At 34.5% G+C, this 18,449-nt stretch overlaps 1 protein-coding gene across 1 annotated transcript in view; it reads left to right on the plus strand.

Annotated features, from left to right (window-relative positions):
- Positions 1-18,449, plus strand: part of LOC145277052 (protein downstream neighbor of Son-like) — a 72,166-nt gene that overhangs the window by 40,504 nt on the left and 13,213 nt on the right. The window contains exons 6-8 of the mRNA XM_080128709.1: positions 1,885-2,057; positions 6,225-6,318; positions 8,394-8,684. Coding sequence (XP_079984835.1) covers positions 1,885-2,057; positions 6,225-6,318; positions 8,394-8,684 — 558 coding nt within the window. The remainder of the gene's footprint in view (positions 1-1,884; positions 2,058-6,224; positions 6,319-8,393; positions 8,685-18,449) is intronic.

Genomic DNA, 18,449 nt, shown 5'->3' on the forward strand with positions numbered 1-18,449 from the left:
AGTACTCTATCCATTATGCCAGGAATTAATTTTTGGAATCTAAAACCTATTTTGTTTTCTTGATGTACAATCTTACTACTTATCATTATATATCACTATTTTTATTACATATTATTAATATATATATATATTATTATTATTATTATTACTACCTACTTATTACTATCTATTATTTGATTTGTAATTTCATACAAATTCCGAGTTTTAGAAAATACACCTGATGAAGCTTGGAAGTTACATCGACCAAAACGTGAAAATAACACCAAAAATGAGAATGGTAGTCTGAAGAATCCAAATGATACAAAGATCCAACATACTCAAAAGTTTGAAAACAGGAAAACAAATGTAGGGATTACAATTATTAGTTACAGAAATATACAATGATAAGATCACCAGAAGATTAAACTGCCTTTCCCTTTTTTTTCTCTCTCTCTCTGCAAAAAATAGACTATAAATTTTATTTATTCCTTCTATTTATTAATGACGATCCTGTGCCATGGACACAGAAGATCATCATAATGAAGAACATCTACCTAACCAATAGAACGTTTTTCAAATGTTCACTTCAACCCAAATAAAACAGCGTTATTTTGGTATTTTTTTTTTTATTATTTTACTTTACTAAAAGTTCTCAGAAATTAAGGGATTGTCTTCCTAGATCTCTATATGAGATACATCAATATTTGCATATTTCATTAAAATTCTTAATATCTCAAACACTGAATCGAGAACATCATTTTCCTCTTCCTAATCAACCATTTAAATATGTGATAGTGTATCTTTCTTATGGTTTCTTGGTTTTACTGAATTCCAGGACAAGAATTCATCTAGTCTGATTGAGTATCAAGCTTCATGCTATTACTTCAGGCAACCACTTGGAGAAGGTGCAAGACAAACTATGTGTGTGTAGGTTTGTATGTCTACCAAAAACTTTTGATAGAAGCGACGGATTTTCACAAGACCGGTATCATTTTGAAGCTCAATGTTTTGGATGACAAATATGAAAAAATTGGCCAAAAACATTTATTGCTTCCCCCTCAACTGAGCAGTTTTCTGCCGGGAGGAGTTGGTTTTTTGAATCGCCATTTTTTCAAGTCATTGTATCGGTTGGATTGACTTCACATAATTTGAACGTTCCGAACTTCTGTTTGTGTCATGGAGCATCGATAAGACGTCAGATTTTCTTTCACTTTCTTTTCCGCCTTCGCGTCACGGGTTCAAGCTTGCCTGCCTATTACCACTTTTAAAAAACTTTTTTTTTAACATCTCTCTCCACCCTGGCTGCCTACTGTTGTTTTGATTACTCATCCCCACCCCACCACTCTACACCCGGGTAACACAGGGTATCCCTGTTAGTTCCTCATAAAAACCAGTGTGAGTCAGCCATACAGAGAATTTCTTATTTGGGCCGCAAATACGAAATGTGATTTTGAATATTTAATCATGATTTACTTGGAGCAAAAAGTATGCTCATGCCACGTTGTCTTCACACACCCATGTACAGACACTGAACGATAGTGTCCAAGCATTCTAGTGTATATAGAGGATGAAAGAATCACTTGAATTTAGTTTTATGAGAAGAACTTGATTTTAATAGCTTTTTATCCTTTCTTTACTCATGCACTCTGTGGCTTTCTCTTCGTACGCTCTCTAAATATCAATCTAACTTGTTTATTCACTTTGAACATAAAACTGATAACACTGAACATACACTTTGCTGTATGTATTACATAGAAATTTTCAATCAACCTCACAGCAGTTACATGAATTTCCGATTAATAATGTTGCCCATTTTTACAATCATGTTCCATGCATAAACGCAACACAAGCAGTCATGGATGTTGTTGAATTTTAATCTTTTAAAAAAAATTTTTTTTATTTCAGGTTATCAAGCTTTCACTCTGCTTTTGGTCAGTTAAAATCTGGACATTGTCCATATTTCTATTTATGTACACATCAGTTAAGCGTCCTCTTTCGAAGGGTCAAGAAGACAGCTTCCCTAAGTGCTGTCGTCACTCCTACCACCAGAGGCATCCGAGAAGCGCTTACAGCAGAAGGTAAATTATGAAACTTGGCTTTTTGAGGGTTAGGGGAGTCTTTTGTGTCATCCCCATTGATATTCATAACAATGCTACTTTGGGTAGTTTCATGATAACGGTTGAAATCTCCATCTATTTTTGTTCTCATTTATAAATTGATTTTATAATTTTTTTAAGGCGGGGGAGTAGTGGTGGCCGCCATAAATAAAATGACCCTCCCCCCCCCTCTCTAAAAAATACTTTCCTTGTGCGGACGGGAATTTCCAATCCCCCCCCCCCCAAAAAAAAAAACACGAGAAAATGATGCAGGTAGGTTTTTTTTTTTTTTTTTTTTACACAGGAATCACCACTTATCAAGGCTCGGAGGCCACTCGAGGATAAGGGGTTAATGAGTATGCATTAGTCAATGTAATTATAGCATAATAAACATAAGTAGTGGGAATTTTGTAGATTGGATTACTTAGGGGGACGGTTCATTAAGAACTTGTTTATGTTAGACTTGAAGGCAATCAGGCTTTAGTCAGCTGGAAAGCAGGAAAACGAAAAACAATTTCACAGGTGTGCAGTTCTAAGAAAGAAGCTTTGTTCATGGAATCTACATTTAGGTTTAGGCACAGATAAAGAGTGTGGGAAATTATTGATAGTGGTTTTGGCTAGACGAGTGTTTTTTGTGAACGTTTGACGAGGGGAGACCATAGATTGAAGCTCATGCCATGAAAATAACGATGCAAAGTAACTTTTATTGGCTATGCTAACATTTATTTGTTGTATTTTTTTGATTTTTGGTCACTTTATAAATCGCTATAGATTGTAAGACAACCCCCAAATTTTTTTTTGAAAACTTAAATATTGTTTGGAGAAAGCCTTGAAAACCTTTGAAAATGGACATTGAAAATCTCTACTAACCCTGTTCAAAGTATAGATCTATGCGTGGTTCAACAAGTGAATCAGGGGTTTATGTTTGCGTGTCAGTTACATGCTAACTTCCATAACGTGTGGGTGTCATGAGTAAAAATTTTATTTATTGTATAAAAAATTCTGGTGTATTATCACTTGAAATGTAAGGAGCTACTATTTAGGCTCATGTCTAATGGGAGACCGTTGAAAGTTTAGTAAGATGTCTATTCAAATTACATTTAAACTTCTATAGGTTAGTATAATCAAGGAAGCAGGGGGAAAATTCTTAAGTCTAGCTGTCAGAGGGAAGAAAATAGTTAAGTAGAAAGCTTTATGGCATCTAGGAACCTCAACAGAGAAGAGGTGGTATTTTGCTGCCTGTTGGGTTAGTTGGGAGTATGTACGTCAAGGGGGCACAAATGCTAAGAGTTCATCAGAGTACATTCCATTAAAGTACTTGTAAAAGAGGCACAGGGATGAGACAGAGATTGAAGCTTGGCTGACAGTATGAAACCTATTAAATTTGAGACTCTTTTTGGACCTTGTTTAAGAGTGAGAGATTAATGATAGATGCATCTACCCAGATATCGCAACAATGTGGTTTTGTAAAGATATAGGATGCTCTCTGGTGTGAGTAATTTTCTAGCATGGTAGAAGGAGCCCACCTTTCTTTTTTTGGTTAAAATTACCTCATATTTACTGCCATATATATTTTTTTTTGCTTTGTGGTTGCTTATTTTGTTGTGAAACAGAAATAAAACATTTTTGCATTTTTTAGATGTGGATTGATTGTATTATTTGGTTTCTTTGCAGTAACGTTCTCATCTCGAGTTTTATTTACACAACGTTTCGGTCGATGTAACCTCCGACTTTTTTCAGGTGTATCTTGTCGAATGCAGGAATCTCTTTGTAAAACTCTGGAAACTGCACAAAATTTCAAACAAACTTTTTTATTTAATCCATCGGGGTAACAAGCTCTTGTTTTGTTAACCATGAAAGTTCTAAGAAATTTCGCTTGTATTTTGAGTATTGCCTGCACTGAGGATTGAACCTTCAACCTTCAAAAAAGTGTAATTAATGATAAAGTACGTCTAGCAATGCCTCTTCTGCTCATGGAAGTTCCGATTAGTTCCAGGCACACAAAAGATAGGAATATTCTTTAGTGGTTATAGAAAGAAGAGTTTTTGCTGTGAATGTTTTGCAGCGAGAAAACAGGAATTCGAGTTCATTCAAGCAACTACCATGAAAATAATGATAAAGTAAAACCTAGCAATGTCTCTTCTGCAAGAAATAAGTTGTAGAAAAAAAGACTTTCTCCGCTAGATTTCAAAGTCAATTTTGTGATTTGTCAACACAAGAAACAGGAAGTCTGCATCACAGACTTCTAATATTTAAAACTTTTATTTGGATTTTTGGATTCTTTGGACTACTGCTATCTTTAGTGTTATTTGCATGACATTTCGATCGATGTAACCTCCAACCTTCTTTAGTGTATCTTGTTGAACTTGGAAATCTTTCTGTTGACTTTGGGAACCCTTTATTTAATCCACAGGGAATAGCATGCTTTTGTTCTGTCAGCCATGACTGGGTAGAACTGCTAAGTAATTCGCAATAGTATTTTGCAACAATCCTGTATAAAATGGCTGACTCAAAACAAAAACATAAAACAGTGAGATTTTTTAGCATGTATGCAGAACAACCTCTGCAGCAAAACAATACGATCTGTAACAAGGGAATACAATTACTGAATTTATCTGAGAATGGACATAAATGACTTAAATCTTTAAAAAATTTGGTCAATGCAGGTGACACCCAAAATACAGTTGCAACTACTCAGTCATGGTTGACAGAATGAGAACATGCTACCCTGGTGGATTTAATGAAGGGTTTTGTTAGAAATTGCATGCAGATTCCCAGATTAAACAGAAAAATATTGCTGGAAAAATGGTTGGATCATTCTGTCGCTCCAGTAGGTATCTCACTGCCGATGCAATTCTCTATCTATATACGAGCTAAATACATTCTAAAATGGAATATTGTTGCAACATCTGGGCAGGAGGTTGCTCGGTGCGAGCTATTCTGCCTTAATAGAATTCAAAACCAGCTTCTAAATTTAGTTGGTAATGCCCTTTCCTCTTCCCTTTTGCAACCTCTGTCTCACAGGAGAGGCATTGTAAGCCTGTTTCTACTCTATCATTATTTTCATAGCAAATGCTCACCCGAGGTTCACTCTATAGTCCCCCCACCCGCCAAACTTTCACAAAAAATACTTGACTAGCTACTATCACTATCAACAATTTCCCTCCACTCTCTTTCTGTACGTAAATCTAAACGCAGATTCCATGAACAAAGTTTCTTTTCTACAACTGGCCGCCTGTGGAACATTATTCTACTGGCTTGCTTCCTGGCTGATTACAATATCATAAGCCTTCAACTTCAATGCAAACAAGTTTTTGTTGAGTCGTCCCTTCAAATAATCCAAATTTTACCCAATCTATGCTATTAATAATTACTAAACTACCACCTTACATTCATTAACCCTTACCTTCGAATGGCCTTCAGGCCTTGATAAGTGGTGACTCCCTTGTAAAAATAAAAAAATTAAAATAATGAGCAAAACATTATGCAAATAACATTTGAAGATGAGAACCAAAAATAAACTAAAAGAAATAACAAATGAAATTATTAGCACCCATTGTATGATACAAGGGAAGTAACGTATTTAACCTAAGTTGCGTCCCTTTGTTTCTGCTTCAAAAATTTTAAAATCTTTCTACATGCATTAGAGTTTATTGAATAATTTGATTTGTACGAGAATTATTTTATTTTTCTGTTTATGAATAATTCACGTAGACGATCTATTTTAAAATCTGATAAAATGATTAAATTTAGATGATTTAAATCAGTGCTGTAGAAAAAGTTTATGGAAAGCTTTTGGTTTTTATCCAAGATTTAGTTCTTGTCTAGAATTTCCCTTATATTAAAAAATAAAGTAAACAAAGTAAAATCTGTATGATTGACGAAATTAAAATATCATATTCCAAAAACCACGTAAAATAATCAAATAATTTTATTTTTATAAAGAAAATGATTTTTTAGCAAATAATGAAAATTTGTAGGCAATTACAAAATTAATCAATTTACATGATTTTTTGGACATCATCGGTGCATAAATTGTATGAATTTTTGCTGATTTTTGCTTTTTTTTTAATATAGCGGGAATTTTGAAGAAAAATCAAAAATATATATTTTTATATATTTTTTTATGAGAATTTTTTGTTGTTTCAGGAATTCAGTTCAAGATGCCGTTTGATTTTCGAATTTCTGAAAAATCTTTCAAGAAAGATGAGGAAACGAGTCCGAAAATCAATCAGAATGTAAGGTAAGAATATTTTGATGAACGGATTATTTTAAAGTGTTTTAGATAATTTTTGAATAAATATAAAATGTGATATGTTTATGGCATACAGAAGTGGGAGTGTAAGACATACCCAAGATTAATTGATTTAGCTGTGACACATGTTAGGAAAAAGGATGTCAGCAGATATTCTTTTCTAATAAAAGAATCTTGGATAAAAATCTCCAGCCAAACTAGTTGATCAATTGTGCCAATTTGTAATTTTTTTTTTTTTTCCAGGAACCACGTCAGTCTGGAATTTACCATTCTTTCCAGCTGTCTGTCTATCTCTATTTATATATAAAAGGCACTTTGTGTGTGAGTTTGTTCCTTATGAACTTGAAAACGTCTGAGCCGATTTTATTTGGAAATTTTGCACACATCTACTTTTATTCTATTCAAGAACACTGCCAGACACAAAGTCTGATTTTGACCAAAGTTGATACCGCCCAACATAAGTACATTTTTGAAGTTTTATCACTGCACAAGCAGAATAAGCTAGTTTGGAATTAATTTCTTTTTTTTCCAGGAACCATATCAGTTCGGTATTCACCATCCTTTCCAGCATTTTGCAGACAACTTGTTAGTGTAATAGGCCTGTAATTTATTGGATTTGAAGAGGAATTTTGATCTTTTAGTTATGGGAATTATGACAACCTGCTTTCATAATCTATGGACACTGCATGTTGTCCATATATCATTATAGATGGGCAGTAGACATTCTCTGGATATTTTGGGTAGATTCATCAATTTGTAGTGGATCTCATCCGAGCCAATGGATGTGCTATTAGCTTTTGTTATTGAATCTTTTCCTGATTATAATCTTGGAGAATTTTTGTTTCACCATTTTCTTAGACTCCTTATCTAAACAACAATGAAGAATAGAAAATTGAATAAATCACTGATCTTTTGAACTATTATGAAAATTAAAATCATTGTTGGACACTAACATTATACTGTGTTAAATTCCAAGTCCTGCATGGATTTTAAGAAATGATAAAGCTGACCCAAACTGCCCCTCAACAACAAATTTAAGATTCCATACATAAATGTTAAACCAAATATTCACACGTATATTTGTGAGAAATGGTAGTTTTGCTGAAGCAGTAAATTACTAACAATACAACTCAATCTGTAAGAATGAAAACTGTGCTGTAGAAATCACAAAGAGAGGTTAGGGTTGTCTTCCCTCAACTTCATATTGGGCACATTTAAGTTACTCATTTACGCTTGTGTGAGCAGATAGAGCCACCATAATGTGTGATTTCGCATGTTTCATTTATGGTGAGACACTTTATGATAGAATATGTTGGATTTTACTCGCATGCAACAAAGATACTGCCATGTTGGCATTATAGCGTCAGGGTGGAACTTATTGTCTCCTTTTTAAAGACTGCAGGCTTATTCCCTAAAATATAATATCTATAATTCCAATAAATGAAACCGTATCCTCTGTTTTTGACTGTGGAATGTTTATTTACAAAATATACAAATGCAAAAGAAATTAATCCACAGATGATACATATACAAAACAAAAAAATCTATTAAATATTTGAATTAATATTAAAAATCTTAAATACAAAATCTTTTTATCCAAATACGTCTCCATTATTTAACCCAAGAAGATCAATAGAATGTAAAACAAATCAAATCTGTCAGTAGAAAATATGAACGAAGATGCGACATGAATTGTCACAGCAAGAATGTTCGTTTTGCTAAAATCCAAGTTCATTATTCTCATCATCCAACAATTACCCGACAGATTTTTTCTATTCTAACGTTTACATTTTTTAACATGAATGACATGCTTGATTAGAGCAACATGATTTCATGCTAAGTGATGAAGTTGCCAGCACATCACAAGTGTTATGTTAATCTACAGTGAACATCTTTTTAATGGCCGTCTTTAGCGTACTTTTTGTTGATGTTTATCTTTGGTGTAAATTTCTTCTATTGTTTTTGTGTTGATACTAAGTGTACACATTTGTTTATCATATTGGTCCGAGATATAAACGTTTTGTATGTTGATCTCATACTTAATATAACAATTTTATTTCTAGCCAAGAATCTTGTTCACCTTCAAATAATGAAGATCTTGATGGGGAAATGGATTTGTTTGACGATGATAAAGATGAGGATTTATGTAATGCAAACATTCAAAACGATGAGAAAATTTCCCCGGATGCCATGAATTCTCAATTATCAGACAAAGTGGATTCCAATTGTGACAATGATGATGATGACGATGATGAAGCCAGTTTTGCTGCATACGATGGAGCTGCTGTTTGGTTAGAGAGTATTGGACTTGACAAAAAAAACTTTCCTTCACTTGATCCACTGAAAGTAAAATTGTATCCTTTTTAACGTACAAAATTTACCCAAATTACATTTCTGTTTTAAAAACTTGAAAAAAAACTTTAAATGACTTTGTTCTATGCGCTACATTATTCTGTTCTTGGTTTCAATAGTGGAAACCTCTGATAAATAGTAGTTTTTGGTTTCCAAACCAAAATGATACAAACTGTTATTCTAGCAAGTTTGTAAAAATTAAAGAGACTTATAAAGAAATTAAAATTCAGGGAATCTTGCTTAATTGGTTTCAACCCCTTTAAAATTTAATAAAGAAGCTGAAATTTATGGAATATTGATATTCATGTATATAATAATATATATAATCGGCTATATGTCTGTCTGCCTGTCTCCATATTCTCAAACTTTATCTCCTCCAAAATGAAAAGTTGCAGAACGGTGCTAGGGGCCTCAAATGATTTCATTTTTTACGGAACGTTCTTTTATGGGTCTTTAGATGTTTTTAAAATTGTTTTTTAAGGCGTCAAAATTGAAAAAATCTTGAAACATTTTGTACATTCATTTTAATTTATTTCTAATTTTTAATCAATTCATATGCATGTCACATTGGTACAGTGGTAACATCACAAGCTTTGAATGCTACAGTTTCGGTTTCGATTCTAGCTGATGGCACCTAAATACTTTTTCTTTTTCCTTTGAAATCACGACTCTATAATAATATATACGAAATCTGGACAAATTAAAATATTATAATCAAGTGTATTTTACGTCCGGGCAAAGCTGCCCCCACCCCCGCTAGTAATATATATAATTGATATATCATACACTGGGCAAGGCAGAACCCAAGTGAAGCTAAGATGATAGTGTTTGATATATCCAAAGCCTTTGATAAGGTCTGGCGTGGAGGTCTTATAAAAATTTATATAGTGTTACTGGATTAATATTTAATAGTAAAAATCCTTCCCTGCCAAAAAATAAGACCCGGGTTGTCTTTGATAGCTGTACGTCTAAGCAACATGAGATTAATGCTAATCTAGCTTATGGGTCAATTTGTGAACCTATTGTTCCTGGTCTTCATAAACGACCCTCCCAGATGTAATTGGGTCTTAGGTGTACCCCACCCAAAAGTCCAATATTCAAAGTCCAGTCTCTGCCTCATCTCCACAATGTTGCATCCTTGCATTTGTAAAACAAGTACATCAATGAAATATACTTTAAGGCAGTTGCTGCTGTAGTGCAACCTTAACGTAAATGCACTCAACAAACCTGGTAATCAACTAAATCTCACCCCTTCACTGTAGAGATCACCAGATGACGGAGGGCTTTCTATTCTAATAACTTCTATCCTTAAACTTTTGGAATTCGATCCCTGCTTCCTGTTTCCCTGACTGTACCTACATACCGTAATTTAAGTGTAATGTGAACAAACATCTTGCTGCACAACTCTTCCCTTAAGATGTCCTATAGTTATGACCTTCAATTCACAGTAGTCCCTTATTTCTCAGTGGCAAAATGTCTTGTTTTGCAATGCTTGTTTTGCCTTGGCGAATAAAGGTGAAAAATGTATTTGTTTAAAATTTCAAAAAAATTATGGTATCTGAATTTTCATGAAGGAATTTCATTATATTTTTTTAAAATTTAACTAAATATAACCCACATTGTCACTCCTTACATCTAGCTGTTGTTTTTCTCGGTTCATTAGTTTAGGAGTGAACCTGTGCATACAAATATTTAAACATAACTAACTTTATATGGAGACATACACATCAAAATTTTGTGTAGTTTATGACTGAAATATTTAGATTTAATTTGAGTATGTGCCTCTGTGTGTGTGTGTGTGTATATATATATATATATATATATATATATATATATATATATCCCCAAACCTTTGGCCTTGATGTAGGGGAGACTAAAACTTGCTAGTATGGTTTCAAATGATCTGAAATAACAGCAAGGGGAGACGATTTCAAATATTTTTCATGTTAAATCTCCTCTCTTTTTGGAAATAAGGTGCGATTATGAATATCTCCAGTATCGAATAATCTTTATACACTGTAAATTTACTTTATGTATGAAAAGCAGAGTATCAGATCATTACAGAATTGATTTAAAACAAAAAAATGTATAATCTTTAAACCATCAAGAACCAATTTCATACATTTTTGTTGAGACATTTCAGGTGACTTTTAGACCATTTCCCCCCCCCCCCCGTCCTCCCTAAAAAAAAAACAAAAACAAGAAACACTCATTTTATGGGAATTTGTTTTCAAAAATGGAGTCACTTCTGGATATTGAAGAAATTATATAGAATTTAACATTTTTCACATAGTCTGGATCTATTTTTGGCAAATTATTATGATTAAGATGGAGAATGATATTTTAATAGAAAATCTACTTCAAATATGTGACATAAATTTTGAGTAGTGAATTTGCTAAAAACAAATTTTAGATTTTCTGATTTAATGTTTTATTTTCAGATTTCGTCTAATGAATATGATTTCTGCATCGTGTTTTGTTTTCAAATAATTTCCCCTTAAAGTGATTTTTATTTATAAGTTTCAATTAGACATAAAGAAAATGTCTTATTATAATAGGACAACAAAATCACTTTGTGATTACATTCCTCTTTGAGCATATTCACTGAATTTTGATGAAAAAATAAACTGATTAAAATTGTTTACAAGGGAAGTAATTCATTTGATGTTTATAAAAAAACTGAGTTACGTCCCTTTATTCTCCTTTAAATTTTATCGCAAATATGATAGCACTGTTTTAGTTATTTTTTCTTTTTTATTAGCACACTAATAAAATATTTGCTTATTGACCAGAATTCAGCCTAATTGAAAAACAAAAATACAGAAAAATCTGATGTACCTACCCGTCATAGAATTGTCATAGTTCAAAAAAGTCATGTAAATTGTACAAGTTATTTTAAATTAAGAAAATCAAATTTAATCAAAAAGTAGGACATTGCTTGTATCCGCCATGTTTAATAAAGGGAGACAACTCAATATGAACTACTGATTTTTAAAAATCAACTTTGCAATTACTACAGTATACTATGAATCGCTAAAATTTGTAAAAAAAAACAAAAATGATTTTCTGTATACAGAAGAAAAATACCTAATCAATTTACTTGATTTTAGGGATATGATATTTTCGTTCTGTGCGGATACATACAACATAAAGATTTTTCTGTATTTTTTTTTTAATTAGGTTGAACTCTGAATTTGCACCAAATTTTTCAGTGTAGTTTTTATCATAATATAAATAGAATGAAACCTTTGTTTTCTTGCTCTACACATGGGTGGTTATAGGTGTATTAGATGTACATTCATGAAAGATGAAAAATAAAGGCAAAGAAACTATTTCTTCTTAAAATTAGCTTTCAATTAAAGTTTTCTAAACTAAAATAAACGAAAAAGTATCAGGTTTGAATGAAACTTGTAAAAATATTTTTAACATTTTTTTTTACACACTGACATGTGTTAGACGGCTTTTAGAAATTGATTTCCAAACTAAACTATTTTTTGCCAGATCTTTTTTATAGCTTCCAGATTTGTCTGTTAATGATATTCTGTATTGTGATAAGCTTCTAATGCTTCCCTAAATATTTATTTCTTCAGATTTGATCATCATCTTCAATTTAACATTTGTTTTGCTGACAATCAGCCATGTATGTCACAACTACATATTGATTTCCAAATGAACCCATCACATTCACTCAGGTCCATCCTTATCACTTTCTTCCATGTTTTCTTTGGTCTTTCTCTGCCAACTGACTTTGCTATTTAAACTGAAGAACTTTTGTCTATTCTTTCAGTGTGACCATACCAATGGAGTCTTCTGTTTTGCATTTACACCCCCATACTCTCTAGATTTAATCTTTCTCTGAGGTTATTAGATCTAAGCCTGTCTTCAAGACTCGCATTATGTGTATTTGTATGCAAATAAATATTTGCATTTCCATCCTGTCATACAGAAGTTAGCAAATAAAATATGTGTCTTGTTCTGATCGCTAAAAAAAAAAAAACATTAAAAAAAAAAAACATTAAAAAAAACAAACGAACATTTAAAAATAAAAAAAAAAACATTAAAAAAAAAAAAAAGAACATTTAAAAACAAAAAAAAAAAAATTTCAAATAACAGATTTACTCCACTGCTTGAAATAAATTCAAAAAGAAATTCTTCACTCTATATTAAAAAGTTGATGGAGGATATATTTTTTTTCTTTAGGTCATTCAAAATGATAATTTATATATAAAATCAGAATTACTGATGTAATTCTGTGATTTCATTTGAATATTAGCAATATATCTAGATAAATATCATGTACAAACACTAGCGAAGCATATCAATTTTTTGTCACTTTTGATGAAGAGTGTTCATATGAGGAATACCCATTCAAATTTTTTTTTTTTTTTTTTACATGGTAATCACCACTAATCAAGGCCCGGCAGCCACTCGGGGATAAGGGTTATTGCGTGTACAGTAATCAATGGGATAATATCATAGTAATCATCAGGAATTTGTTTATGTTTGACTTTAAGACATCCTAGTTGTAGTCAGGTGAGAAACAGCAAATGGAAGAAAGTTCCACAGGTGTGCACTTCTAAGAAAGAAGCTTTGTTCATGGAATCTACGTTTTGGTTTAGGCACAGATAAAGAGTGGGGAAAATTATTGACAGTGGTTTCAGCTAGACGGGTGTTTTTCGTGAAAGATTGGCAAAAGGGGACCAGAGATTGGAGCTCAGACGAGGACTTGCCATGGAAATAACGATAAAACAAAGACCGGCTCGCAACGTCTCTTTTGTGGGAGAGAGGCTGCAGGGAAGAGAAAAGGGCATCCCACACTAAGATACGAAGTCTATTTTGTACTCTGTCAAGGCAGGATAGGCTGCTTTTTAGCAGCTCCTGCCCAGATGTGGCAGCAGTACTCCATCCTTGAACTACTTGGATTTTATATAGATAGAGAATTGCATCAGCAGTGAGATATCTACTGGTGCAGTAGAAGGATCTCAACATTCCAGCGACCTTGGCAACAGACTTGATGTATGTGTTCCATTTCAGATCAGGAATAAAGGTCAATGCCAGAAGCTTTTCAAAACATGAAGCCTCCTCAAGACGAGAGCCATCCATTTCAATTGATGCCAGATGGGGATAAGAGCGTTGATGATGTAAAGATAGGAGCTAGATTTTAGGTGCATTAAAAGTAACCAGCCACCTCTTCCCCCACTGTACCACGCGCTCAAGATCAGAGGAGACATCAGAGAGAACTTTGTCATTTACGGCCTTTGAAGTGTTGCCATAGATGGTCGTGTCATCAGCATAGATGTCAACGAATGATTTAAGTATGTGTTTTGGGAGATCATTGATGTAGGGCAACGAACGCCGTTCTTCCCCTTCCCAGCATACCCCACCCCTAAAACTGAACATTTGGGAGTGCTTGAGTATAAGATATGCCTGAGCGATTAGATTGGGTTGACCTTCTAATGGGTTGAGGGTACCGGATTGACAGTTCCTGGCTGCTGTTCCCGACTGGTAGTACAGGAGCCCTAACTCTTTGGTAGCGCTTAGAGCGGCTGCTCCATCAACAGTTGAATAATATCGGGTTGTTTGTAGTGCCATGACGCGCATGGAAAGGGACCCTGCACTCATCCCCGGTGGGCTTTCCCGAGGCCACAATCCTAATTGGAGAAAGGTCAGCTAATGGTCTACTTGTGATGCATGTCTGAAGCTCTGCATAACCTCTTGTTTAGCTCCCCCTTACCGACACCTTGCTGCCCAAATCCCTACATAGTACCCCAGTAGTTGTTGCCCCTGATAGTAGCCCCCTACACCAAAGTGGCAATTTGCCTTGTTTGGGGTGAAAATGTAATAAAAAAAAAAAAAAAATCAGGAAGAGAGTTGGGCTCAGGATGGACCCTTGAGGGCCTCCAACATTAATGGTGTGGGCCTCTCATTTCTGCCCAAATTTTTTTTTACTATAACTCTAATCTCAAATTTTAATCCATATCCTCAAGTGGATTTTTGGCCTTGATAAGTGGTGACTCCCTAGTAAAAAAAAAAGAAAAAAAGAAGAGAATCTCAAGTTTTATTTTGAATATTAAAATTATCTGAAATTTAAGTTTGGTACAAAGTTAAAAGTTACTCTGTAACAATCAAATTTACTTGAAGTGATGTACTTATTTAATCTCATGTCCGTACAAACTGACATGTCATGACCCCTCCCCCCCTGCCACTCGAATATAGCCTATAAAAACAAACAATAACAAATCACTGTATGTCATTGCTGTCAAAAACTGGCTTATGATGTAACAGTCTTAAGGCACGAAACTGTTAAGGAATTTCTGAGATTAAAAGCTTAAATTTCTTTAGATTTACATCTTCCCACTTTTTTGCTCGATTCATTTGAATCAAATCTGCAAATATGATTATGAAAATGAAATATAAAACTTGGTATTTACAGTCTTCCGTATCATTGGAGAATCTAAAAGCAATATTGGAAAATTTTTTTTATTACATTTTCATCCCAAACAAGGCACATTGCCACTTTTATGTAGGGGGCTACTATCAGGGATATAAGCTACAGGGGTACTATGTGGGAAGTTGGGCAGCAAGACGTCTGTGGCACTAAAGAGAGGCCACATCAGACCTGTGGGGTTGATGTGGCGTTTCTTTTGGTTAAAAGTAAATTTTTGTTCCCGGACGATGATCGGGTTGAAAGAATAAAAATTATTATTAATTTTTTTTGTGAATAAATTCTGAGCTAAGTCTGTTGTTGAGATGGCGGCGGCAAGAGTGCCTTTGTAGCGAGAGGTTAAATCACATTCTAGACTTTAAAAGCGAAAAAGAATGCATAAAATATTTTAGCTAAAATACACAGGCGTTTGATCTACAATGGCCGAAATCATAGTTATGCAGGAGCCGGAGGGGTGGGGATTTCACACCCGCAATTTGCAAAACTATGAGCCAAGTTGACCTGTGAGTCTGACAATTGAAAAGTCGGGTTGTTTTTGATCTGAGAGAAACACAAGCAGTGACTCGGCATTATGTTTTAGAACAAAGAATAGGAAAAAAATGAATTGTCCGAAATTTCAAAACAATAATATGACGTATCGAGAATCGTCATTTGGTGAATCAGGTCGAACGAAAATTGAAGTTATGAAATACTTTTGCTCGGATGGGAAAATGCGTTGTCCGATAGGTTCAAGGCGACAAATGCATTCTTGGTCTTTTGACGTAAACAGGGTGTCTGATGTGGTGGAATGGCCGACAACCAGAACTTAATTCAAGGATAAACTAAAATTCCTTTGAGTTGTCGGGGCGAAAAATGAGATCAATAGATAATTTTAAAACAAATAAAATCGCGTGATTTGCTTTAAGTCAAAGGAAAAATAATTTTCCTGGGAATGGAAAAATTCCATTAGTAAGCCAGGGAGGAGTCAATCCAATTTTGGAAATGGACCAATGAAAAAGGGCCCTGTCGAAGTATAATCAACCAATGAGAAAAGGCCCCGTCGAATTATAATCAAGCAATTTGATTGGTCGAGGACGAACATGGGTGTCGTCATCATTCCATAATTGTATTATAAAAGAAATGAAAAATCAGAGATTAAGTAAGAGTCAGTGAGAGAAGAGAGAGTCCGGAATCAGAGTCAAAGAAAGCTAAGTCTCGGCAGAATCACCTCTCCTCTCTCTCCCCCTCGCTTGTTGCCTGATAACTCAACGCTTATAACGTGTCGATCACTTAATGAGAATTACGCAAAGTCCGCGATACCGACCAGGTATTTCAATAACAGAAGCTCAGTTGTAGAACTAACTGCTTGCTTGAATTAATTGTCAACTATATGTATATACTGTAAATACTTCTTTTATGAATTTCCGAAATATATATTATATTAACCAACCTCCGGAGTTTTGTTGCTGATGTGCGTTGATCCCTATATGTGGATATTTCTTTATTTGCCATTTGTGACACCGTATCCGTCAACGAACACCCAGAATAACTAGACGATCCACGGAGAACAGGCCTTGAGGACCGAGCATCCGAGAAGAATCCCCAACGCCTTAACGAAGAACTCACTGGGTGACGCGACGTACTAACGGTTGGCAGACCTGGTTGCCCAGTCGACATATCATAACTGTGCCGACCAGGGCGCAGATCATAACTGGGCCGCGATCAGGGGTCAAGGGCGTGTAAGGACACGTTGCAAGGTCACACGTCTGTTCACGTTACACTTGAACTTTTGCATGTCAGTACAGTCAGGGAAGCAGGGTCCCGGAAGGGAATTACAAAGTCTAGCAGTTCTGGGGAAGAAACTACTGGAGTAGAAGGCTCTCTTATATCTAGGGATCTCTACTGTGAAAGGGTGGGATTTAGCTGCTTGTCGGGTCTGTTGGGGGTACTTACGTCGAGGGGGGGGGGTACAAGTGCTTGCAATTCTTCGGAGTATTCACCATTAAAATACTTGTAGAACAGGCAGAGGGATGTAACATTTCGTTGATGGGACAGAGGCTGAAGCTTAGATGACAGTTTAGGACCTATCAGGTTGGCGACTCTCTTTTGAACCTTATCTAGGAGTGAGAGACTAGTAGCAGATGCACCAGCCCAAATATGACAACAATACTCCATACACAGGTGAATAGTGGCCTTATAGAGGTACAAGATACTTTCAGGCGTTAGTAGCTTTCTAGCAAGGTAGAGAGAACCTACCTTCTTCGCAGCGGTCCTGGCAATACTCTCAATGTAATTGTTCCAACTCCTGTTTCCTGTGAATGTTAGGCTGAGGAGTTTAAAACTTGTACTTTTAGATAAGGAGTCTTTGGCCATTGCTATTGGTGATAGAGAAGGTTTCTTGTAATTATTGAAGGAAACAAGTTTAGTCTTAGCAGCATTGAATGTGACCATCCATTTTTGTCCCCATTCCACTACAGATCGGTTATCCTCTAGTGTTTCTGCCATTTCTTTAGATGTGTGTTCATTTGTTTTCCTGTCATGTCTGTTATAGAGCGTGGTGTCATCAGCATATATACCCATCTCACAAACAATTTTGTCAGGGAGGTCATTTATGAATATTAGGAATAATAGAGGTTCAAGGATAGACCCTTGACACTCCCACATTTATATCATATTGTTTAGATGTACGACTGTCGAGGACAACCTGGATTTTTCTCTTATCTAAGAAGGATTTAATTATGTTAAGTATTCTTCCAGTGATACTGTATGGTCTGATTTTCCTGAGAAGACCTTCATGCCATACCCTGTCAAAAGTCTTAGATATATCTAGAGCTACTGCTCTACCCTCTCCTGCTTAGTCCAAATGGTTGAAGCTGTTTATGATTTGAAAACCACTTTTTAAAAATTTCGATTTTCCAGATGCCAAACAAATCTAACTCTTCTTCTTCTACATGTTTTATGGCATCTGTCATTTACAGTTTTTTTCACGGCTTTCAAATCATGAACTACTTAAAGCACATGACACAAATATGAAAACGCAGTTATATGTTTGCTTCAGCTAAACAATATAAAATGTGAAAAAAAACAAAACAAAACAAATCAACAATACTAAATCATACAAATTGAAACCAAAAAGTCTTTAGTTCCTTGCTCAAAATAAATAAATCAAGTTAAAAAATACTTCCTAAAAGAAAGTTTTTTCTGCTTTGCTTTGAATGAAGTTAATTCCCTTACTGATTTGAATAAAATTATTATACTCCCCTTTAAAACGGAGAGGGGGCAGTAATTGGCCAGAACTTTTATGACCTGAGTTATGATGTATATGATAAAAAAAATATTTATT

Source organism: Euprymna scolopes, chromosome 5, assembly GCF_053919585.1.
Source record: "Euprymna scolopes isolate OS-2025 chromosome 5, ASM5391958v1, whole genome shotgun sequence".
Classification (NCBI taxonomy): domain Eukaryota; kingdom Metazoa; phylum Mollusca; class Cephalopoda; order Sepiida; family Sepiolidae; genus Euprymna; species Euprymna scolopes.